At 38.9% G+C, this 26,161-nt stretch overlaps 1 protein-coding gene across 1 annotated transcript; it reads left to right on the forward strand.

The window, feature by feature from the left end:
• The first annotated feature begins 900 nt into the window (after window positions 1-900).
• Window positions 901-24,034, forward strand: LOC124612835 (ribosome biogenesis protein NOP53). The gene is made up of 8 exons (XM_047141262.1): window positions 901-1,120; window positions 14,873-15,049; window positions 20,059-20,246; window positions 22,090-22,248; window positions 22,450-22,595; window positions 22,697-22,926; window positions 23,035-23,298; window positions 23,910-24,034. The coding sequence occupies exons 1-8, from the start codon at window positions 978-980 to the stop codon at window positions 23,977-23,979; spliced, it is 1,377 nt and encodes a 458-aa protein (XP_046997218.1). The 5' UTR covers window positions 901-977; the 3' UTR covers window positions 23,980-24,034.
• The last annotated feature ends 2,127 nt before the right edge of the window (window positions 24,035-26,161 follow it).

A 26,161-nucleotide genomic window follows, 5' to 3' on the forward strand; every position in this document is an offset into this window, starting at 1 on the left:
TGGTATTTTTACCTAACTAGTAATGTTATAAACAACTGTTTTTTTTTCTCCTTCTTTATAGCAGACTTTCTCTCTTAGAATGATATTTAAATACCATGCTTGTGGAAGGACACTCAATGGTGAAAATGCCGAAGATATGGAACATCTGCAATTTGCAACGAAAACAAACCACAAAATAAAGGCCGGCCAATGGGGACCGAGCGGTTCTAGGCGCTTCAGTCTGCAACTGCGCGACCGCTACGGTCGCAGGTTCGAATCCTGCCTCGGGCATGGATGTGTGTGATGTCCTTAGGTTAGTTAGGTTTAAGTAGTTCGAAGTTCTAGGGGACAAAATGGATGGTAATGAGAAACAAAAGCACAAAGTCCACCAATATGACATGAGTGAGCGCGGGGAAAATAGGTTAACTTCCGATGTTAGCAGATGAAGACTTAAACCTATCTTCCTCAAGAAATCTTGACGCGACGTGACAGTCCATTGACGGCCTGTGTGAATGGGCCCATTTGAAATGCTTTGTGGAATGTTTTGAGATGACGTGACGTCCAGTATGAATTGGCCTTTATGTGTGTACAAGTTTCAGATGTATATGGAAATCCATATTACGCATGATAATTAACGAAAATAGTAGCTTATCATCTCTTTGAATCGGGATTACTTTTTCATTGTTTCATACACTCAATTCTTAATTGTTTTGTCATTTAATAGCGTTCCTGTCAGAGTTTCAGATATATCTGGCGAAGTATTTTCTATAGTGCGTTTCCTTTTACCTTACACATTTAAATAGAAAGAGCTTTTTTTTAAATTTGCGGTGACGCTGATATTTCAAATGATATTTTTCGCCAGAGTTAGCACTTCCGTCACACTTCCACCTTGTATACTCAATGTGAACACTATCTCTTTGATTATATTGAGTGCGAACTGCGAACAGCTTTGGTATGTTTATGCTCCACCTCCAGGCTGTTGTTAAAACGTGGTCAATATGAAGCTCTTGCAGGGTAATGTTAGAGAAGTTAAGAAGAAAAAACATATTTCGAAAAAACGGAAGAAATCATTGAGGAAATACATTGACATCAAAGATGTTGATGATTTTCTTGAGGATAAACGGCTAGAAGAACGCTTGGGGTAAGAAGTGTTGCGCTGTTGTTACTGTGACAGATTTTGTATTTGCTGTGTGATTGTTATGATACGGTGTAAATTAATTTTCTTGATTATTCCAGTGTCTATTTTGTTGCACGACAGCAGTGTGTGTTGGTATTGGAATGCCAAAGCACTATTGGGGTTTTCAGTTGTGGTAAAATGGTGCACTGCTGTTCGGAATAAACAGAGTTCGCAACTACGTTTACTACTGTCACCGTTTTTGGACTAATCTCCCAGCTTGATATGATATTTCGCAAGTTTGGCCTTATAGCATTTCTCTTAGGAATGTAATGTTTGGCAATACCTGTGACAACCTAGCTGTAGAGGTGTTTTGTAGTGCGAATGATTGCATTTTCCAAGTGAAATTTTTTCTCAGTATGTGGGTAAGTTAGACTCTTTGACGACATTTTCATGCGGTGTGTTATATGAAATGGAACCAAATTAAGCGTAATAGCCATCTCAAATACCCTTCCGAATTCTGTTAGGAAATGTATGTTCTCGAACATCCTGTATTGACTGCTTATTCATTTTTTGTTTGCCCACAAAATATTGTGTGCACTTAAAAGTACGAAGTTATTTCTGTGAAATATTTTCAAGTCAAGTTTTAGTGCTATGTATCAATAATGGGGTAATTATGGAAGCATGTGAAGTAAAAGCCGGCTCTACATGTTCGAAACTCGATGCAGGATATAGCTTACTCCTGCATTCAGGTAGAGCACTTCTGAACATTGAGAGAGATAATGAGTCGTTTCTAACCATTAGTCAATAAGTGTAACGATAAGTTGCTTCAACTACCAAATTGTGAATGACAGTATCGTAATTCGCAAGGTAAACATTTCAGTCCAGTGTTGACTTATACGTCAGTTTCCACGAGGGATCAGGCGCCTTAGTGCGACTACTGCCTACTGTTTGTACACAGCCTTGCTGCAATGCACTTTTACTGTTGAGGGCTGGAAACTGTTTGCATTTCAAGATTACAGTTCTGACTGGCATAGCAGGAGAAGGAAATGATCTGTTAGTGCACCCATGCTGTGAATCACCTATAGCAGAAATTTAAAAAGGTGTAGATATTAATTGTTAATCTGTGAGGGAAAACATCTATTGTGTTTTATGAATTACAGTGCATTATCCCTTTTATTTTCTAAGATGCTGAAGATGGAAGATATTCTGCTATATGTTAGCACTTACATATTGCCCACATTGCAGTTCATTCACTCAGTGTATTTCATATAATATGACAAACTGATGTTTAATGTTAGTTGTTATTGGAAGACAAAATTTCTTGTGCAACATAGAAACTGCCTTGATTGTGCCACAGTATTTGTCAGGAATGTTATAATATCTCAGTATAAATTTGAAGTCTGCCTGAAGGCCGTGGGAAACTATGAATCTTCTGTTACCACCAGTCTCCTTTGACTTGATATCACAAAAATGGCTGGTAGCAACCACTGAAAATTTGTAATAAAGTTAGATTTATTGTGCAGAACAGTTTCTGGAGGAGGTAGTAGGCCTAGTTCAGTGCTGCTCTTGAAAACGATGAAAAGTCAGATTTTCTCATATTCAGGAAGATGTATGTTGAAATCCCCATCTGGCCATCCTGATTTAGGTTTTCTATTGTATCCCTAAATCACTTAAGGCAAATGCCAGGATGATCTGTTTAAAAAAGCATGGCTCTTTTCTTCCCCCAATATGATCTTCTTGTAGAATCTCTAATGACATCATCTGTGGAAACTTTCCTTCCTTCAAATTCATCACAATTGTAATTATGTTAATTGCTTCTTGTCCTAATTGAGCAAAAGTATATTTGTAGTATTTACAAAACATCAGTATCACACTGCCTGACAGAAAAAGTCAAGCACCCAGAAGACAGTCAGGTGTCAAATTAACTTAATACGCTTACACAGCATTGTTGGGTACGTAAATTATAAGGTTTGCAATTCTTATGATAGATAGACCAGAGTGTTTTAATATTTAGTGTTGTCACTGGGCCTGGTATGATACATAAGGGACATGAAGAGCATCAATTGATGGGTAATCACTGTAAAGGACATAGAATTGCTCTGAACTTGGGCGAGACAGCTTTGTCAGCACCAGATGGATTTTGAAAGAGACCTTTTCATGGGTCTCCATTTGGCTAGCTTGTCATTTTACTAAATATCCAGATTTCTGGGTCATAGGGATGTTACAGAAGCTTGATGTTGGTGTTAGACTACATCCAGAAAGTGAAGGCAGGCATGATTGTCGTCAAGGTTCCAGTTGGCCATGTCTGACCACCATAGGGGACATTTGATGTATTGTGCACCAAGCACATCACAATACCTTCACATATCCACCTGCCATCTGAGAATAAGTAGCATTCATCCCGCTCCATAGATCAGACTAGCAGCAGCCGAACTAGGAAATTACTGTCTCATGCTTAGGGGCTGCTAACACCAAAACATAATTTGCTGCATTTGGAGTAATGCTGTGACCAGGAAGTGCGTACTGCTGCTGAATGGCATCACATTGGATTCAGTGATGATCGCAGTTCTGCGCTACCACAGATTACAGTTGTCAGTGAATATGGGAATGACCTGGGGAGAGGTCTCATTCTTCCAATGTTTGGAGAGGTGCAGCAGTGTTAGTCCTGGAGTCTTGGTTTGGGGAACCATCAGACAACTTCAGATCACAGCTGGTAGTGACTGACAGAACTCTGACGGCACAACATTTAAAGTCACGGACATCCTGCATCTGTGTGTTGTCTCCCAATGACAGTATTGTGGATCAATTTTTCAACTGAACAGTGCTTATCTGTACATAACACACCTGTCTGTGTGATGTTGAGGTACATACTCCCATGGCTAGCAAGAACTGCAGATTTGCTCATGATAGAATATGTGGGACCAGCTTGGAACTTTACTCCATCCCAGAGTTAGTATCTGGGTTATCAGTGACCAGTTACAACATTTGTACGCGGCTCTCGTAAGGAGAGGAGACAATGGCTTTGACATCTTCCCCAAGCCAATCAGTGCCTGCATTCAGGCGAGAGAGGGTGCTGCATTATACTGATACATGGGCTCATACTACAAACTTCTTTGTAAGTTGGACTATTGTAAACACTGAAATAATTATCACATACCTCTCAACCCTTGAAGTTTCATTTTGTGTTGTCCTACCTTTCTTGGTGCTTCTCTTTTTTTCTTTATTTTTTCAGGCAATGTATTTTGTTTTAATAAATCCAAATTGTATGAAGTAATATTCTACTGCCTACATAAAGTTGAGATGCATCTAAGTTTCAGATTCCAGAACTGTGGCTTCGCTATTATTGCTATGGTATGCAATAGGCCTACATTAATTTATGAATATCAAGGAATTATAAATCCACAGAAATGTTTTACATTAAAACAAACCTGCATATCTCTCTTATTGCTGAAGAGGCCAGTATTTTTATTAGCTTCTTTAATGGTCTCCATATGATGTTTGCATGCTTTGCAAAGATCTTTCTGTACAATCAAATGTCATGGATTTGTGACCCATGTTATAGAATAATCCACTGTTTAGCTGAGGTTTCCATCCATAGTGTTAGCTGAGTTTGAGTGTAGGCTGTCCTACAAAGTGAAGAGGTTTCTCTAAAGAGAATTTTGTAATCAACTGGGGAAAATATTGCAGTACTCTGGAGTGTTTTAAAGTGCAACTTTTCAGGTAAAGTTACAGTGTGTAGATATATCATTCTTGTGCTTGAATTAGGCTAATTGTTTTATTCTGGTCATGTTTGTGTGGGATTTGTATCTTCCAATTGAGAAATGTGCTGGTATATGGTGAAAATCTCGGTAAAAAGTGAATTATTGACCAACACACTCGGAAACAATTTGTAGAGTTGCTGAACAAGTCTGCAAATAACTCATTTACATTATGTATTGGAACAAATTTCTGTTGTAAAATTCTTCCTATATTGTTTACAACAGATTGCGTGAGGTATGAGTTTTTCCAGTTTTTACAGTGTACTAAGTTATTGATGAGGTGTTGGTCGTGCATTTAGCGTAAGTTCATTTTTTGCAAGAGGTTAAGTAGGTTGGATACACAGTACACGAGATCTCATTGATTGCTGTTTAATTATTCGTGCAGAGAAGTTATCAGGTTGCAAGGCCAGTTACCCAGGTGCTGCTGACAAGCCTCTTCTAGCTTTTTGTATCCATGTACAGCTCTTCAACATGGGCCCTATCTGAAAGCAGACCACTTTCAGCGATGTCCTTAATTATGTCGAGCAGTCTTCTCCTTGACCACCCAACACATCTTTTCCCATTTATAGTCATTTCAAGGGATTTATCCAGATTTCTTCCCCCCCCCCCCCCCTCCCCCCCAAGTCATTTCATAAGACTATACCATCTTGATGTGGATAAGTAGAGTTTTCTTAGTGCACTGAGCTTTGCGCCTGCATCCATTCTGTTCCCTTCATTCCTTGTTGTATCTTTTTTTTGTTCACTACAGCACAGATCTAACAAACTTCATTTTAGCAACTTGGATTTCGTTATTCTCTCTATCTCTGTTAGAGCACAGGTCTCCAGTGAGCATGTCAAAATGGGAATATAGTAGATACTGGAGCTGATTAATTTTGCCTTGTGTGATATCTGGTTTCCCAGAGGAGGCACTGTATTTGATTGTAAAACTGAGCAGTGTTGTAAGTGTGGTTTAGAACTTTGGATTAAGTTTTTACAGTTGTATCACATTCCCCAATATTAGAAATTTTGCACATTCTGTGGGGGTCTTCCATTCAGCTGTAACTTGGGCTTTTCTCCTCCTTTGCTTACCTTAATGGCCACAGCTGTTGATTCACTGGCCGTAAGACCAAACTCTTCAAAGTAATTGTTCCATGTATTCAGTTTTTCATTTGTATCCCCCCTGATCACACCATCATCGCTTTCAATTCAGGTTGTTACTGGTCCCATCTGCAGCTTGTGGTCTAGTGGCTAGTGTTGCTGCCTCTGGATCACGGGGTTCCGGATTCGATTACCAGCCGGGTTGGGGATATTCTCTGTCCAGGAACTGGGTGTTTGTGTTGTCCTAATCATTTCATTATCCTCATCATTCGTGATAGTGGCTCAGTTGGACTGTGTAAGAATTGGGAGTTTGTACAGGCACTGATGACCACGCAGTTGAGGGTCCCACAAACTATTCATAATCATCATTAGTGGTTCCTTATCCATTCCATAATACTGTTCTTCACAATGACGGAGCAATGGACTCCGCATTTGATCTCAAACATTCTCTACTCAAACACAGCTGACACATCTGCAGAGCATCTGTACTGTCTAAGTAAGTGCCTTGGATACATTTCTTCTCGCTAGGCACTCTCGGATTTAGGATCTTGGGACACTGTCATAAGCTTTTTCTGTAAGTAGGAAGACAAGTGTGATGCTTCTGTACCTTTTTAAATAGTGTTCTTGTTGCAAAGATCAGCGAAATCCAGCTTTTGTCCCTCTTCCGGCCAGCAGGTAGACGGAGCGCGCTCGGTCCTACAGGCGGCCACAATGGGACGGACCGGTTCCGGCGGCGGGCTCTTTGTGGCCCACGCGAACGCTCAGTCGCTAACGGCTCACTTCGACAAGTTCTGTGACCTGTTCTGCCAATCGCTGTTCCATATTATCCTCGTCTCTGAAACTTGGTTGAAACCAAACATTTCTTCCGACGCTATCCGAATCACTGGTTACTCTCTCCTAAGGGCAGATCGTGAAACACGACGCGGGGGTGGTGTGGGTGCCTATGTTCGCTCTGATCTGAGACCTACTATACTATGCACATCGGATGCAAAGGGCGAAGGAGAAGCAGAGTTCTTGTTTTTCGAAATAGATACATCAAATCAGAAACTGCTAATTGGAGTAATCTATAAACCTCCAAACGTCGGTGCTATGTCCTCCTTTCAGTCTGCCCTGTCCTCGCTCGTGACACTGTATGAACACATAATCATTATGGGCGACACAAACATCGACTTACAGTTAAAATCTCCCTCTGCAGAAAAACTAAGGAGACTGTTCCACTCCAATGATATGAGTTTAACACCGCTGGACCCAACTCATCACACAGCCATACACTCGTAGATATAATAGCAACAAAGTGACCAGATAAAATAATTCGCGCCAATCAGACATCCGCTCCAGGACTCTCTGCTCATGACGTGATATTCTTAAATTACTCAGTACATACTACCAAAGAAAAATCTCACCTGGTAACCTACAGAAACCTAAAAAATGTTAACCATGACGCTCTTCAAAAGGATTGCTCAGACATCCCTTGGCATGATATAAGCAATGAACCGACTTTAGACGGAAAAATTCGGGAATTATGTCGCAAAATTATTGCACTGTATGATAAACATGCTCCTCAACGCACTGTCAAGGTAAAGAGAGCTCCCGCTCCGTGGCTCACCACTGCATTACGCCAGTTAATGAATAAACGTGATGCTGCACATAGGGCCTTCAAGCGTAACCCAACTCCCGAGGCGTACGAAGCTTATAGGAAACTCCGAAATAGAACCAAGCAAAGCGTGAGGAATGCCAAAATCAGACACGCCCGCTCTGTCGTATGCGGCATATCAAAACCTGCTGCACTGTGGAAAAAGCTGCGCAGTTTCGGTATAGGGAAGCGAAGATCTGACGCTGTTTATCAAGCGTCTGCAGAAGAATTAAACGATTTCTTCTCAACAGCTGTAAATTGCCACGCAGCGACAAATTACCAGCCCCAAGATATCAATCTCTCGAGAGAAAAGTTTTTCCTAAAACATGTCACTACCGGCACAGTACACAAGGCAATTATGAGAATCTCTTCCGAGGCAGTAGGAAATGATGGAGTGAGCATTGGCATGATTAAGAACGTTGTAAACACTATTACTCCAGTTATCACAGACATCTTCAACCTGTCTCTTGTCAGTAGTACATATCCTACTGAGTGGAAGCAAAGTTTAATTCAACCTATACCCAAGACTGACAACCCTAAGTCGCCAGGTGACTACAGGCCGATCAGCATACTTCCTGCAATATCTAAAGCCCTAGAATACATCGTCCATGAACAGCTGACGGATTACCTCAAAACTCATAACATCCACGACAAATATCAGTCAGGCTTTCGAAAGCACCATAGTACAGCAACTGCATTAATCAAAGTAACTGATGACATTAAACATGCTATGGACAGACGTGAAGCTACCATCCTAACACTGCTTGACTTTAGCAAGGCTTTTGATACAGTTGACTTTGATATATTACTAATTAAAATGAAGCAGCTGAATTTCTCAAACAGCGCAATACACTGGTTAGACAGCTACCTCAAAAACAGAAGTCAACAAGTCATTTGTGGGTCGGAAAAGTCATCATGGAAAAACGTGCGCTCTGGAGTTCCCCAAGGCTCCGTCCTTGGTCCATTACTCTTCTCACTATACATTAATGATATTTCTTCAGTGATTCACTCCTGCAACTACCATCTATATGCCGACGACATCCAACTGTACATAAGTGCAAGCCCCAAGAACATTGCTGACGCAGTAGCGAGTATGAAGGCAGATCTTTGCTCTGTTTCTCGATGGGCACAGAACCTAGGTCTGAAACTAAACCCCAAGAAATCCCAGGTCATACTTATATCTCATCCAAAGTTAATCAGTCGGTACTTTCGCGAAACAGTTCCTCAAATACTCCTCAATGGTACCCAACTACCATACCAAAAAACAGTAAAAGCCCTTGGAATAATCTTGGATGAACACCTAAACTGGGAAGAACAAACAGCCACAGCTTGCCGGAAATCGCTCTCCTCCCTACATGCAATTCAAAAATTTAGAAAAATATTTCCAACCCATGTTAAACAAAAATTAGTCCAAACACTAGTCTTGCCTAATCTTTACTACTGTGATGTAGTTCAACACGGCACAAAAAGTGAAAATTCGAGATGCCTCGAGCTAGTGATGAATGCTCGCGTTAGATACGTATGCAATATACGGTTGTATGATCATATCAGTCCTTCATACTCCCAGCTAGATTGGATACGCCCACATAAGGCACGCGATCTCCACACGATGTGCTTACTTCATCGATCTCTTAGCCACTGTTGCCCCCAATACTTATCTTCTCATATTAAACACCTATCATCATTCCACAACCGCAATACCAGATTGGATACGTCTAGCATCTTGGCTGTACCTTTACATAACACAAAATCTTTCTCCGTGTCATTCTCCATCTCAGCCATACGACTATGGAACACGCTCCCCTGTGATCTGCGTCTTATCCAAAACCACTCAACATTCAAGAGGGAACTCAAGACTTACATATTAGGGACGGTATAGCCACCATTGTTGTGCCCCTCTCATCTTTTTCTTTCTCCCCTCCTTCTTAGCTTTGAATCTTACCATTCTATTTCTCTTCCTCTAACCTATCTACCTCTTCTATATCTCTTTCACCCCACTCCATCGTCTTATGTCTCTGCTTAATGAGAATAACTCACAAGCTGCAAGAATATAACGAGAAAATTCCCAACTAGCAATAGGACTGACATTCATAAAAGAAAAATATGTTTACTTTCATATACATAGTCATTATTATTATTATTATTATTATTGATTGTCATAATTATTTTTTGATTGTTATAATTATCATTGTACTACTTTTATAATCTCTCTTTTTTTCTTTAACATTAATACTGTATAACATGTTATATGTCCTTAATGTTCTGTAGAAACTGAAATTTGTTGAATCTGAGTATGCCTGGTTAGGTGTAAGAGAGGGCCTGAAGACCCTAATCTTGCCAGGTAAAATAAATGCATAAATAAATAAATAAATAAATAAATTAAACTGCTGTTTTTCCGAAATCCATACTGTACTTCCAGAATAGATCAATTTATTCTCCAGTCTCTCTTTTTTTCTCTGTTCTCCTCCAAAATTTTTAATCAGTGCGAAAGCAGTATTACACTTCCATAATTTTCAGGCAGATTTTCATTACCTTTTTGGAATAACTGTGTAATGAAACCCATGATCAAATTGTCAGGAATGTTGTTCAATCTCCAGATTGTGTTTAACAGCCATTATGTTCAGCCGCCTTGATAGTAACTGCATTTAATTTCACAACAAAAAATTAATTATTCCTGTTGTCATTATTTGCAAACCAACTTAGTTGCCGTTCTTCTCTAACACTTCCATTCTTTTCACAATACCGAGTCTGTGTTTCATTATTGTTCAGGTTGTTATCCATGTCTCCATTCAAGAGCTGTTATGTTCTTTCAGAAATGGATTACATCTTCCACTACCCTATGAGCTGATATGCTGCTGCTAATACTAGTTGCATAGAATGCAACTTCAAAAAGATAGTCAGATTGTCACATATGCTTTTTTGATTTCATGAATATAAGTGGATTGCTTTTTGAGTTTCATTGTAGTTGCACACTTTGTGTAGTGGACCAACTGGAAGCAGAACCTGTCTCGAACATTTTCCTGCACAGGCAACATTTTGTTGACAGAGTCCATAATTTGGTAGCCAGTGATGCTGTGAGTTGATCGTGAGATTACTGCTTAAATGAAAACTCAACATTCTCCCTGTCCCTATGTGATCCTCCGTTATTGTTTGTTGTCATGCTTGAAAGTTGTCATGGCTAGCTTCAGTAAACAGAAAAGTGTTCATGCTACTCTACTTCCACATCTGTACTCCACAAGCCACTTTATGGTGTGTGGTGGAGGGGATTTTGTGTACCCCTGTCCCTCCTGCCCTTTCCTGTTTCAGGTATGAGTAACGAAACACCCTGCTCTTCTTTGGACCATCTCTATTTCCTTTACCAATCCTAACTGCTGTGCATCCCAGACTGAGGAACAGTATTCAAGTATTGGTCCAAAGAGGTTTTTGTAAACTACCTTCTTGTCGATAGACTACATTTACTGAAGATTCTCCCAATGAATCTGCCTTACCTTCGATTATTTTTATGTGGTCATTCCATTTTAAATAGGTCTGTATGCACGATTGGAGATATTTTATGGATAGGTCTGGCTCCAGTGACTGTCCTGCAGTCTAATTATCATAGCATAGTCTTTATGCGTAATAAGTTTCCTTCCTCCAGCAACCTATGATATGCTGCTGATACGAGAGAAGCAAGTTCTTTCACATACTCAGTGTAGAATTGTTTTTGTATACCGTCAGGTGCAGTAGCCTTCCTCTGTTGAGGGATTTCATTTGCTTTGCTATCCCATGGTCACATGTTTCAGTACTTGTCATTGTGATGTTTGTGCAACAATTTAAAGGAGAAACTATAGTTCATTCTTCATCAGTAGAACCACTTTCGATAAAGATGTTTAATGTTATGGTTTTCTCTGTAGTCATCCTCAGTTTCAGTGCCATTATGGTCACAGTGTGTCTGGACACGTCTTCGGTCCATTTACCGATTTAATGTAAGGCCAAAACTTCGTAGCATTTTCTCTCAAGTCAGAGATAGATTTTTACTTTAGAACTCATTGAACTATTCATGGATGACTCTCCTTATACAAATTTTGGCTTCTTTCAGTTTTTGCTTGTCTGCGAGGCATTAGCTACATTTAAATTTACATTGAAGCTCTTTGATTTCGTAGCAGCTTTCTAACATGGCTGGCAGGCCACAGTAGGTCGTTCATCCCTCAAAGCTTTGCTCGGCACATACCTATGCGAAGGGTATTGACAATACTCTTGAATTTTGTATATTGATACTCAGTATTGTCAGTGCTGGAGATGAAATTTTCATGTTGATCGCTCAAGTAATCAGAAATTTTCCTTGTCACTCTTACCAAGAAAAATATCTTCCTACCTTTTTCTATATGCCCATTTACAACTGTATACAGCAATTCTGAGATGATCTTATAATCACTGATTCCTTTGTTTATATGAATTTAGTTGAAAAGTTCGGGCCTGTTGGTCACCAGCTCTTATGTTATTTTCATGAATTGGTGCTCATGTCTAGCTAATATTTGAATAAGGCAGTTAGAAAAATTTCACGCTATTTCCTGTCCCTACTAACTACCTTAATCACTTTAGTCTCTTTGTCTATAGCGTGTAATTTAAATCTCCATCTAATACTATGACATGACCAGGAAATTTACACAAAATGTTCTTAAAGTTTCCCCTCAGATGTTCTGCCACTATTGTCCCCGAGTCAGGGGATCTATAAAATCATGCAGTGGCCATGTTTGATCCACCTTTAACACTTACATTCACCCAAATTATTTTACATTTGGACTTTGTACTGATCTCAGTAGACATTATTGTATTTTTGATGTCTATAAACATGTGTCCACCACTGGTGTTCAGTGTATCTTAATGATATTTGTTCCAATTGGAATATAAAATTTTATTGCTATTAACAGCTGGTTTCATTCAGGTTTCTGTCCCTAGTATTAGGTGGTCATTATTGCTGTTTATAAGTGAGACTAGTTCTGGGGCTTATCTGTAGATGCTCTTGCAGTTAACTGATACCATATTAAGATTTTATTTTTTTGACCTGTCATGAAGAATGCTGCACCCTTTAATCAATGGAGGTAGTATTCTTCCCCATCTGAAATTATAACATGGCTCATCCACCCTGCAGAGGAATTCGTCCATCCTAAAACACCCACATTTACATTCTGCCACATGTAAGAATGGTCATACAATTCTGTGTCCAATAGCGGAGGTCAACAAATCCATATCCAAGATTGTTGCAGAATTATCTGTGCCTGTGATGTAAGCCTTTCCTCTTGACCACAATCACTTTTGGTAAGAATACTGCAAAACACGGGCTCTGCTTCCACCCTACAAACAAGGCTAGCTACCAGTAGGAACTGTGGATGGGCTGTAAACCCATCTGGCATGTGTCATTCGTGCCAACATGGCCCACAATTTGCAGTGTGGTGTACCCAATGCTCTCAGTGGCTGCCAGCACAGCCTGCTCCACATCTCAGTCATGATCACCCAAGAAGTAAACAGAGGGGACCCTGGCCTTCCTGTCTGATCTGCTCGCCATTTAATCAATCCTCTGTGCCAGTCTGGACCTTTCAGGAAGATTGCCCCCAGTCTCAACAGATGAGGCGACCATGTGCTAATTCAGATGTACTTTCAGCATTTGGCAATACATCTAACTTGCTTTTCTTTTTTTTTTAAGGCATAGGGGGGCAACAGTACAACCCATACCCACCTATGCCTTCTACACAGAGATTCACAATCCTGCCATTGTTCACAATTCAGTGTCTGCCAACCAGCCAGAATGCACGGATCAGAAAGTGCTGCAACATCGAAATCCCAGATAATACTGTAGGCCCCAGAGATACCAAATCATTCATCTTAGGTGGCCCAGTGCGCTGTAGCCCAGGGCAGCAACCTCAAAGCTGTCCACAATGGCCAACAGCTTCTAGCTGCTTATGGACCATGGCCAGTTAGTCCTGCCTCCATACACAACAGGTGCAGTCCCTTTCCATCTTTAATTAATTTTCGCCTATATCACAAGTAGCACAGTCTAAATTCTGATGCTATATCATTTCTGGTTTTTACTATACTCCGCTGTCAGCTCAAATAATGATATTTTTCTGATCAGTGTTGCTAATTGACATGATATTAGGATCACATGTACAGAAATTTTATGTGACCTGTGACGTAATGATGTTAGGTTACATCATTCATATGCAAACAAAACACTGACAGTATTTATTTTGCTTCTGTATTATTTTTAGGATTATAGGTTTTTGTGAAAGACTGATGTGAACTATTTCCCGAGATCTAGGCGAGGTTAACAGCCGGGAGTTAAGTTGTGAGTTTATGAAACCAACAAATGTGTGCATACAATTGTGGTTATGATGACCTACTGCTCAGTAGTGTAGCCCAGGGTGTAAGCTAGGTTGAAAGAAGATAAGTTGTGACTTGTCAAAGTTGATGAATTTTGATATGGCACATATTTTACACACACTGAATTTAAATGAGTGGTTTATTTCTGGCATTTTCATGAAGTTATGTTTCAAAGCAGATGGGTGGTACCAAGAGCTTCAGTATCTCCACTTGGCTCAGTCGATTTCTTTGTTCAACTTGTTGGTGTATTACACTGACTGAAAGACCTTTTCACATCTCGTTTTGCTGTTGTTTTTAAATACAAATTTTGATCTTCTTTCTGTTCCTCTCTGCCTATTTATCATTTCACATCCAAATAAGTTTGTATTCAGAAGCTGTTATATGTACTTACTAAATATTGAAATTCAGTTTAATTTGAAATGGTGACATCCTCATTGGGATACTGTTAGTAATACAAAAATTTTCTATCCCAATTTCAAAGTATTTTTATTAACATAACCTGTTTCAATGCTATATGCATCATCTTGAGTTTCAAAATTCTTGGTTATGAACAGCAAGTCAGCGTGACACTCTAGTTTTAAGACTCTGGAGCTGCATTTTGATAGAATTGCAGTTTAAATCCTTGTCTTGCCATGTAATTTGTGTTCTCCATGATTTCCGTAAATTGTGTATGATAAACCCACTGAGCTTGTTTCCCTACCTCTTTCATACTCCTGAGCACCTACAGTAGATCGTGAGTTGTTAACTCCAGTAATTATGTTGCTTGTATTCCAGCAAGGGATTTTTGAGTATTGTGCTGGAAAAAAATTTAATGTGAATCATGTATTTGTGTTGTATAAATTTTTGATCGAGTTCATTGTTCAGTTCTGCTGTATGTTTTTCTTTTGCCATTATATTCATATAAAGAGAATGTGAAATGCAACAAATTACCTTATTGTTTTTATACAGGGTACCATTTGAAGACCGACCAGATGAAGCCCTATTCCGAATAGAAGAAACTGCAGACAGTGTTGTTGACAAACCAGAAACACATCTGTCTAAAAAAGAGGCACTTCGGCAAAAGCCTGTTAGGTGTTTCGAAATATTGCACTCGTATTCTGCAGTACAGGACCCAGTTAGAAAAAGGTATGACTATAAATCAATTTAATTTACTCCTAGTCTCTGATAAGAGTTGTATTGTGGCCACCTCCTGATATTTGTGTAGATGTTGAGGGGTTTGATGATAGTAGAGCAGATACTAACTGGGATACTAGAGCACTAGCAAATGGAGCATTTGATGTGGGAGTAGGGCAGCTGCCGAAGTGGAGTATTGTTTAGTCATTGATTTGTTGTGGACTGAAGTTCAGATGTGAGCTTCAGTGAGTTGAATTTAAGGGCAGGGATGAGGTTGGCAACTGTGACATCAAATGAAATATTTGGGAGAGTACCAGATTGTTGTTGGTAAAAATATTGTTGAAAAGCTTGACAAATCATGCATGTGAGAGATTGGCGTAAAGAGTGTTTCTGTCAATGGGTATGAGGAAGATGTCAGGTGGAAGTAAGTGGGAAAATGATTCAAGGCATTGAGGGAGGTAGGTGATATCCGTTACGTAGTATTTTAGGTTCTGGGTGATAAGTTGGATGTGTTGCTCTATTGCAGCTGAGTTGTATTTGGTTGTGGCTTTGAAGCCTGCCAATGTGAGACACACCAGTATTTTTGTTTTTCTGTGTGCCATGTAGATTAGAGGGGGGATAAGAAGTTTTATGTAGGATTAATAAACTTTGTGAGAGGTATAAGATTTCTGGTGGCAGTAACGTTTTAATGAGGAACATTTTAGTATGTTGGTCAGCTCTGAAGCTGATGCAGACACAAGCTACTCACAGTGGTTGGGGATGTTTTGGAATGAAGCAAATGTTAGAGATCTTTAATAAGAGCTGCATGTTTAGATGTAGGTACGGGACTGAAGGTCAGTTCGTGCAATGGGACAGGTGACACCAGGATGACGCCAGAGCAGAGAGGGATACTGGTGAGAGGTTGAGGATTGAATGGGGATAGCTGTAACAGTAATAAGTGTGGATGGAAGATGTAGTAGTAATGGAAGATTGTGGACCTCTTGCATAGAATGTGTTGTTCGGTCAGTGTTGTGATTGCAGCAATGGAAGAGACAGACAGTGCTTTGAGCTATTCGACCAAAAAAGTGATTACAATAAAGTTTATGGCAGTCAGATACTTATGTGAAACATTTTAATAACTGAACTGTCTTTATTTTCAGTAACCCTATGAAAATTAAGAATAAATGGTTTAAAGTGGGCATACAAAGACATTATGTTGATAAATAAATACTGTGCTAAATTACATGAAATTTAAGAGTTATGCACTCCGTGAAGATATGCTGACAGTTTACCATTTGCACGAGGCTCCTACCACTTGACTAACTGGAGGCAGCCATTATAAATCCTTAAGTATCCAGGTGTGGCTGTGGACGTTTACCGTTTAGCTTACTTGCAATATTTAAAATGTAAATTTAAAGAAGACATAAGAATGATACAACAGTAAATAGTCACCTCATAGTCTCTGAAATTGAAATTACATCATCCGATTATTCAGTTTTCACTGAGTCCACCATACATGAAGTGACATACCGGTATACGTATGTACCTTTTTTAATATTTGAAACATTTGATAATTCTTGACAGCTGTAGCTATTGTGAAACATACTTGCAAATTCCAGTTTAAACTTAAGGATTAAAAGAACAGATATGAAAATCCAGTTGCACAAATTTAGATAATTTTATTCTTATTTTAACTGTTGAGATAAAACTGTCTATATCTACATGACTACACTGTAATTCACAATTGAGTGTTTAGCAGAGGGTTCATGAACCCACTTTCAGACCATTTCGTGACCGTTCCAGTATCAAATAGCAAGCGGGAATTTTTTCAGATGATAAACATTGTGTCTGCAACCCTTTTCTCTTTTTCCACATTTCATACCTTATGGATCCTCTGGATTTTTGTAAATTTCCTGTGGCACTATTTTCCAGATGATTCTAGTTTCTTCATCTGTAATAAAATGAGGCGATGCAGTGGGCAAGGCAGTAGGACTCACATTCGGCAAAAGTAGAATCCAAATGCCTTGTCCACTACAGCTACTGTGGTGAGCTGCATCAAACCAGTCTTTTGATTGAAGGCCACAACAAAAACATGGATGCTTTAATGACTTTAAATTCAATATAAATATGGATCACTAAACCACTCACTTATGATATATTTATTTATTTCCATAAACTAATTTCCGAGTGATTTCAGGCTCATTTTCAGATCAGGCATGCAAAAATTTACATATTCATGGTATGAGCATGATGATGGATGTTAGACATTGCTTCATGCAGCTGTATGGGTGGTATCGGTTTTAAGATCCAGCTGGCAGTTTCCATTGCCATTGACCATCTGCCACAGAATTAAGTAATATTCACTATCTATTACTGTTATACAATGATGAGGCAAAGCATTATGAACCCTTGCTTGATACCTTATTTGTCTGTCTTTGGAATGAAATAAGTCACTGATTCTGTGTATCAGGGATCCTACGTTTGTGGATAGATTTGTGGCATTATATGTCTATGCACAGGTCATGTAATTTGCATAAGTAATGGGCCACTGATTGGCATAGGTGGTGATGGCCCCTAGTAGCAACCCAGATGATTTCTAGTATTTATATCAGGTGAATGTCGTCCCTGAAACATCAACATGAGTGCACAGCATAGTTCTGGCCCCGAGACACGGATAACTATACTGCAGAAATCTGACTTTGGGGAAGTCATCAAGTATAAAGGGATGCAGTTGGTTCCCAGCTGTCAGTGTGTCTTCGATTACTACCAAAGCTCCCACCCAAGCGCAGGTGAATGTCTTCCATAGCATAATACTGCCCCCAAACAGCCTGTTTCTGTGGCACATTACTCGTTTTGAGCTGCCATTCATCTTGATGCCATTGTTTATGGAGATGACCATCGACCTACTATAACAAAAATGTGATTCACCCAAAGAGCTGACACATTTCCATTGATCGACAGTCGAATCCCGATGATCCCATGACCACTGCAATTGTAATTGATGATGTCATTGGCTCAACAAGTGAACACCTAGGGGTGGTCTTCTGTGGAGCTCCATGTTCAACAATGTATGATGAACGATGTGCTTGAGAACACTTGTGCATACACTAGCGTTGTGTTCTCCCGGCCATGGATCACTATCTGTCATATTTCACAGAGCAGACAAGTCTCTGAACCCTAAGTTCTGTGAAGAGTAGTGGACGTCCAACCATTTAGCGCCCAGTGGTAGTTTTGCTGTCCTCCAACCTCTTTCTGTAGATGCTCATGACAGTAGCATGTGAACATTGGATGAGTTTCACCATTTTCAAGATACTCTTTCACAGGTTCTGCTTAATAATAATCGGCCCTTTGCCAAAATTGCTTATTTCAATGGATTTCCCTGTTTGCAGCCCATATCTTTGCTAGGGTCCCCCATCTGTGTCTGCTCCACTTGCATGCTTCTGTTACCGCATCACATGCCTGCAACAGTACCAGATGCCATCAAATCCTGTGGTGGGCAGTGGTCATAATGTTTTGACTCATCAGTGTATTTTGAACCTTGAGTGTTAACCAAAATTCTGACAGCATTTATGGAAATGTAACCTAATGAGGTTTGCTCTGTTACAAAATGGCAGTAGGCTGCAGCATTTTGTTGGATGAGTGGTTGCTTACAAAGTGGAGGAATTAGCTCATGCAAAAACAGTTTCCAAGTGACAGCAAAGTATTTTATGTACAGGTACTCTTTCTTGTGGGAGTTCCTTCCATTTCTTCTTTACAGCATGCTCGGAAGATTACTCCTACAGATTTTGATAAAAATTGTTCCACTTATCATCTCACAAATTGGACTCAGACAAGGAAAAAGCTCCCATCTTCCAAATGATAGAAGTTGGCCTTAACATACAGTATTTGTAGACACTCAGTTGTTTATCATACCACACCTAATTGTCTGCTAATCAAGAGATGTACATCACCTCGGAGGACATTAATTTCAACCAGACCATTTGGAACCTTTATGAGAATTGAAGACTCCTCTTAAAGTTTCAAGGATGAAGTAACTAATGGAGGAGACTGGAAAGTAGGTTGCCCTTGGGAAGTGTGGTAACACATAATCCTAGTTGATATCTGTATTGTGGTCAGCTACTACGTGAAGAAGCTGTATTTAATTTCTGCACGTGATTGTGCTATCACAGTTCAGCTAAGCAGTTTTGAAAGCTTGAGCAAAAGTCCTACATTCATTGTCCACCCACTTCAAGAAGAACAATGAGAGACAAAGAGCTACGTAAAAAGATATTATTATGTCATTTGAATGACAAGGAAATTGCAAAAAGTTTGCAGATAAACGGGAAAGGAATGCTACTGGAAGACTGCTCTTCTATTAAATACCTTATGGTCATTTAGAAAACTTAGTCAAAGATAGTAATATCTTCTGCTTGAGTCTTATGCTACTCCATGGTAGAATGCACTTGCTGATTGTGGTATCAGTTCAGTCACTTCATACGCCATAGATGTAATACTTCATCAGACGTGTCACATCACAACATATTGCGTCTTTACTGTCTTGCTGGAATAAAACCCCAAGACAAATGATTAGTAGCAGCCAGGCAAAAGAAGACCAAAGCCACAACATCTGCTACTCATTTCCCGTTTCAACAGCTATTAGCACAGGCACAACTCGAGGAAGAGTTTCGTGGTATCAGTTGAGGTAAGGTAATCATGCAAGATAGTTCATAGGTGTTACCCGCTAGGAGCAAGTACTTAAAATACGACCAGGCACCAGGGAACTGACTGTCCCTAGAACACATGGCGGAATCATTGTTGATTGGTCAGGAAATATTTAGTTTTAAGTAGAATCCTTTCTGTGCATTTTGTATTTGAGCCTATAAAATTATTATAGTATGTCTATATTGCTGTATTGCCCTTACTTGTGCTTCTGACACAAGAAATAAACAAAAATTGGATGCTAGTGTATCTGTACTCTGTGCTGTAATGTTCATCCATCAACTGTCAGTCAACTATTGCTTTTACATAAGAAAATATATGAAATGATGCCATATTAATTTCAGAAATCGTGTCCGAACTCCTGAAGAGAGAAAACATCCAATTAAAAAGAAGATTGAAGAAGAGAGGAAAAGTAAAGGCATTTTGACAGCGAGAGAACTTGATGCCGCTCGTAACAGAATAATAAATGCCCAAAGAAAGTTAAACAGACCAAAGAAAGGAGAATTCTCAGTTGACTTGTGGAATGATAATGGTAAGAATAATTATTACTTTTATCGTATTGGAAAACCAAATTGTTGTTATTTTATCATACCGGAAAGTCAAAATTAATTCAGTCATGTTTTTAATAAGGCATCAGCCCATAATTTGAAGACTTTGAGTTTCCTATTGCTCAGATACTGCATTTGTGAGTGCACAAACTGACATTGAAGGGGGCATCGATCTATCAGTTAGTGTACATTCTACAGTATTCTGAAAAACAATGTTATTGTTATAGGGGTGTTAGTCAACAGCTTGCACCTGTTTAAAAGGAAGAAGAGGCATCAGTCATGTCATATCTCTGAAAATGAAGCTTACATAGCAGCCTTAAAGATCCTGCATATCACACCTTACAGTGTTACCAGTAGTATTCTCAAGAAAACAATATACTGCAGTTATTGCGACAGCTGCCCATTGTTGTCAGCTGGATAGCTCCATCCAATGCTATCAGCCAACAATATGGCTGCTTTTGTTGTCTCAGTATGTAACTATGACGTATTGTTACACTTCACAATGAAATGGTGGACACTATATTTAATACATGTATATTTATTAATCACAATTTTTGAGCTTGGGGTTGTAAACACAATTGTAACAAAGCATTTGGCTTCAGCAGTCAATGTAGACACCACGTTGTATTGTGTGATCTGAAGATGGCCACTTAACACGTCGAAACCAGTAATAGATGTGTCCTTCCTTGTGATCTTGGCAAATAAAAAGTTTTCCTAAATAAAACAACACCAAAGGACTCTCTCATGTGTATAATGCAGCAGGGACATCAGTGGTGCAGAGGAAGTAAACTCAGCCTTATGAATGTAGTTTTATCAACAAGTGGAATGATACATAGACACAGTGAACACTTTAATGTTGTTCAAAAGTCAAAATGAAAGAGTTTTTAAAAGTGATAGATGTTCACTAGTCTATCTTGTTACTACATAAATATCAGCTTTCATAAAATCCAAATTAAAAATATAAAGATCGGACAACAGCACTGTGGAAGATTGTATGGGGAAGTGTTACTAATGATTGCTGATACAGATGTGTTGTGCCTGCTGTCTTCAGACCACCTAATTTGTAATTGAATTGCTCGAAGATGACCGATTTATCATTTTAGTAGTGTGAGGACACACAGTTGTATTTTCATATACAGCTACAAATGAATGTTTCCAAGCCAAATTACAATCAGAGTTTTATGTTAACCCACATCTTGCTTTGTTGCACAAGCACAGAATACAAATAATTTAAAACACTGGCTGTTGTTGTCTCTCTGTGGAGTAATGAGTCTTTTCATTTCAAAAAGTAGTTCTTAGCCACAGTTATTGACGGCACACCACCACTAATCCAAGTAGAGGCCATGAGCAAAGCTTGAGTAGCATAGCAGCAGTTGTTGTAGAAACAGTTTGTTGACTCTCATTAGGCAGCATGCAGGCATAGTACCACAAGTGACACCTCTTTTAACTTTCCCATGTTTCCTTGCTGCCTCCTATAGAGTGACTGTCACTAGCAGCCCGGATAAAAGAGATGCAGTTTGTATGGTAGTTGAAGTTAAGTCGAGGGTGTCAGAATACAAGGATATGTTGAAGGACAAGTTCCATTCTCCAGAGATCAGGGAAACTAATATCAAGTAGGAGGAGCTAAATAGCCCATGTAGTTTGTCACTCAAGTCTCTTGCAGTATGCTTTAGTAGATGCTGATTGTCAGTTACCAGTAATGACAGAAAAGAAAACTATATGGTATAATGTTAGAATACTGTTTGTGAAGTACTGTACCAGTCATATGTATTGTTTGCAAGTGAAGTTATTTTTGAGAACATAAAATTCAAATAATTAATTTTGCAGGTAGTAGCCAGGATAACTCACTTGGGACAGATTCTGAATGGCTAACACCCACTACTCTGGTACATACTGTAAAAAACACTGGCCGATTTGTAAAACGGGCTCCAAAGCTGCTGCTGAAAAAGCCCTTAAATGTTCGAGCTGTAGAGAACCCACATCCAGGTGAGTTCAAAGTTTTTTCTGAGGGAATATTGACTCCCCATATTAACCATAATTTAAACCAAGTGCCAAATGTTTCATGTGAAATGTGGCAACATTATTTGTTAGTACTGACTTTTATTCACTCTGTTGTTAACAAATATGCAAATTTATTTGTGAGCTTTTTGTGATCTCTCATCTATCTGATTTCTTGTCTGGTTTTAGGTATTTCCTACAATCCTTCTTTTGAAGACCACCAGGAATTGCTGAAGAAAGTTGCAGATGATGAGCTGAAAGTAATAAAACAAGAAAAACATTTAAACAGAGTCACCACTCAGATGTATTCATTTGTAACTCCAGAAATAAGAAAAGTAAGATAATATAGCATTTTCAGCAGATCTTATTATTGGTGTGTGTGATGATTACTAATGTTGTTGTTTTTTTGATATATGATAATACATCTCTTGTGCAGAAAGAATGGTTGAGTGAAATGTCTGAAGGGCTGCCAGCAAAAGAGAAGGAAACCAGTGAAGTCACAGATGAGGAGAATAATGGTGATAATGAATATAAGGCTATAAATCCTCCAGTCAGGAACTTGAAAAAATCAAAACAAAAGCGTAGAAAAATGAAAGAAGCACAAATGGAAGAACTGAAACGGAAGCAAGCTATCATCGAGAAGCGAAAAATTGCTGACATATACAAGTTAGTATACCATCTTTATTCACCGTTCATCTATTTTTTGTTCCAGTATGTCATAAGTTGTTCAAATTTCATATAATATATTCCTAAAACTGTTGTATTCTGCATCAGGTTGAGGTTTGTGCAAAAAGCATTAGATACAAAGGAGAAGAAGCTTTCCAAGCTGAGAGAGAAGAGAGAAAAGATTAAAGCTCTAAAAAAGACTGAACCCAAACAACTAAGCAAAACAAAATATGAGGAGCCAAATGTGGATTTTAACTTGGCTGAAGAACTTAAAGGATGTCTTCGTGGTGTGAAACCAGAGGGAAATCTTCTCAATGATCGTTTTAAGAGTTTGCAAAGAAGAAGCATTGTTGAGCCAACAGTGAAACAGAAGTAAGTCTCTCCATCCCTCACTCCTTCCCCCTCCCCATCCCCCTCCCTCCTTCAGATTATCTCGTCTCTTTTTCCAGTAGGCCCCTAACCAATTTCTCCTGTTACTCCTATCCACATGCTCAAAATATTTGACATTAATGGTAGTCTTTCATGTGGAAGAAAATATTTCCTGCTATGTTCTGATAAATTTGATTCAGTTCTGAAACATTTTTTATTATTATTCTGGCGATTGATTCTTTGTTTTACTACAAGGTCAGCAGAAATAGCAAATGACACAAGATATTACACATTAACCGTTGATATATTTTTAACCCGTTGAGATATTCACAGTTGGATAAACTAGAAATAGAGCCCTGGTAATTCGAGCCCCAGTATTTCAAGGTTCAATGTAATTCAAGCTCATCTTTAGAAAATTAAGATTTTACATGAAACTAGAGTAAAAACCTGTTTTCATGTGTTGTCTGTATGTACGTTTTACACACTTTCGATTGGGTTATGTTTCAATAGAGTAACGCTGTTTTCAAAATGTAACTTAGTTTATTGCTAATAGTTTGTCAGTTAATTGTTGCTGTGTGTATTTTGTTTCTCATATAAGTGTGTATCTGTTACAGGGCTGTAAAGAAAGGAAAACGTAAAAGATACATAAAGAACTCTCACAAGATAGATGTGACTGCTGCGTGAAAGGGCAATGCATGTTGTTGAACCTCTTTGTAAATATATTTTCAAATAAAGGAATTTAAAAAAAAAAAAAAACACTCTTCCTACACATGTCCAATATTTTCCTGTACTTGTACTGTGAAGTCTTGCTTCTTGTCAAATTTCATAATTTTGGTTTGACTGGAAGTACCCTATTGGTTTTGATGAATGAGTTTACAAGTCTCAAAAAATGTTACTTAACTGGCCGTAGCTTTTGATTACATTGACTTCGAAGCTCCTGAAAGAATGGTAGACTTTAGTATGTGACATAAATATCAACTTGGTACACCTACCGGTTTGTGAAGTAAAGGAGTCTTCACAGACGGATGGTCAGAGACAGTCATATAGCAAATGAGGAAAAAAAAATTGCATGAGGTAATTACAAATTCACAATTTTCAAATTTTTTTCCCCTTATGTTGTGAAAACCTTCTTATAGCCAAATTTCAGGATGCAGGTACACCGAGAAGTACCCTAGGTTTTGATGAGTGAGTTTGCCAGTCATAATACGAGGTGCATTCAAGTTCTAAGGCATTCGATTTTTTTTTCTAATTAACTACTCACCCGAAATCGATGAAACTGGCGTTACTTCTCGACGTAATCGCCCTGCAGACGTACACATTTTTCACAACGCTGACGCCATGATTCCATGGCAGCGGCGAAGGCTTCTTTGGGTGTCTGTTTTGACCACTGGAAAATCACTGGGGCAATAGCAGCACAGCTGGTGAATGTGCGGCCACAGAGACTGTCTTTCATTGTTGGAAAAAGCCAAAAGTAACTAGGAGCCAGGTCAGGTGAGTAGGGAGCATGAGGAATCACTTCAAAGTTGTTATCATGAACAAACTGTTGCGTAACGTTAACTCGATGTGACACATCCATAACTCCATCACCACATGTCTCCTTCAACGGTCGATGAATTTCAATCGGTTTCACACCACGCAAATTCAGAAAACGAATGATTGCACACTGTTAAAGTAAGGAAAACGTCCCCATTTTAAGTATTTAAAACAGTTCTCATTCTCGCCGCTGGCAGTAAAATTCCATCTGCCGTACGGTGCTGCCATCTCTGGGATGTATTGACAATGAACGCGGCCTCATTTTAAAACAATGCGCATGTTTCTATCTCTTTCCAGTCCGGAGAAAAAAAATCGGAGGCCTTAGAACTTGAATGCACCTCGTATATGTAGGTTAAATGGCCATATCTTTTGATTGCATTGACTTAGACACTTAAGTTTCTTACACTGCCAAAGAACATAGAAGACTGTAGACCTTAGTATATGACAGTAATTTCAACTTCATCGTCTACACGTTTCTGAGAAAAAAATGTTTTTAACAGTCAGCCAGACAGACAACAAAGCGGTCCTGTAAATGTTTTGTTTTTACCGATTGAGCTACAGAACTTTAAAAAAAAAAAATTTGTGTTTTGTGTTTAAATGTAAGGTTACACAAAATCTGTTTGTGTTTTCACTGTTTCCTGTAACTATTTTGTAGGACAGTATATTTGATTATCAGCACAGATCAAGGTATGTTACTATTCAACTTCTGTGTTTACAAAATTTTGGAAAACTAAATGGAGACTTCCTGCACTTATTCATAAAAATATCTCTGTATGTTGTACTGTGTCATAAGAGGACTTTATGAAGGGGATCTCGTGAAGTTTTCATGATCACCTCCAAAAAAAATTAAGTTAAATAATTTGAGAGACAAGAAATAAAAACTTTGAGGTTTGCAGATGACATTGTAATTTTGCCTGTTATAGCAAAGGACTTCAAAGAACGCATAGTGTCGTGAAAAGATGTCTAAGATGAACATCGACAAAAATAATTTTAAAAAAAGTGTAATGGAATGAAGTTGAATAAAATAAGGCAGTGCAGAGGGCACTAGGTTACAAACTAGGACACTATCAAAACATCTGATGAAGTCAGAAAGGCAAAGACAAGAAAATCAGACGAGTACAAATAATGGGAGGTGTCCCTAACAAAGCAGCACATAAAGATTCCATGAGTCAGTCATACACACCAATATATCAAGCAACAAATGAAATCGTGCACAACATAGATTCAAACTCATTGTCAGAACGTGATTCAGGGCAGTAAAAGGGCGCCACTTATGGAGTCTTATCATAATCTATTGGCTGGCAGTGACACGACAATAAATGTTGTCTCCATG

The sequence above is a fragment of the Schistocerca americana genome, chromosome 4 (genome assembly GCF_021461395.2).
Source record: "Schistocerca americana isolate TAMUIC-IGC-003095 chromosome 4, iqSchAmer2.1, whole genome shotgun sequence".
Lineage (NCBI taxonomy): Eukaryota > Metazoa > Arthropoda > Insecta > Orthoptera > Acrididae > Schistocerca > Schistocerca americana.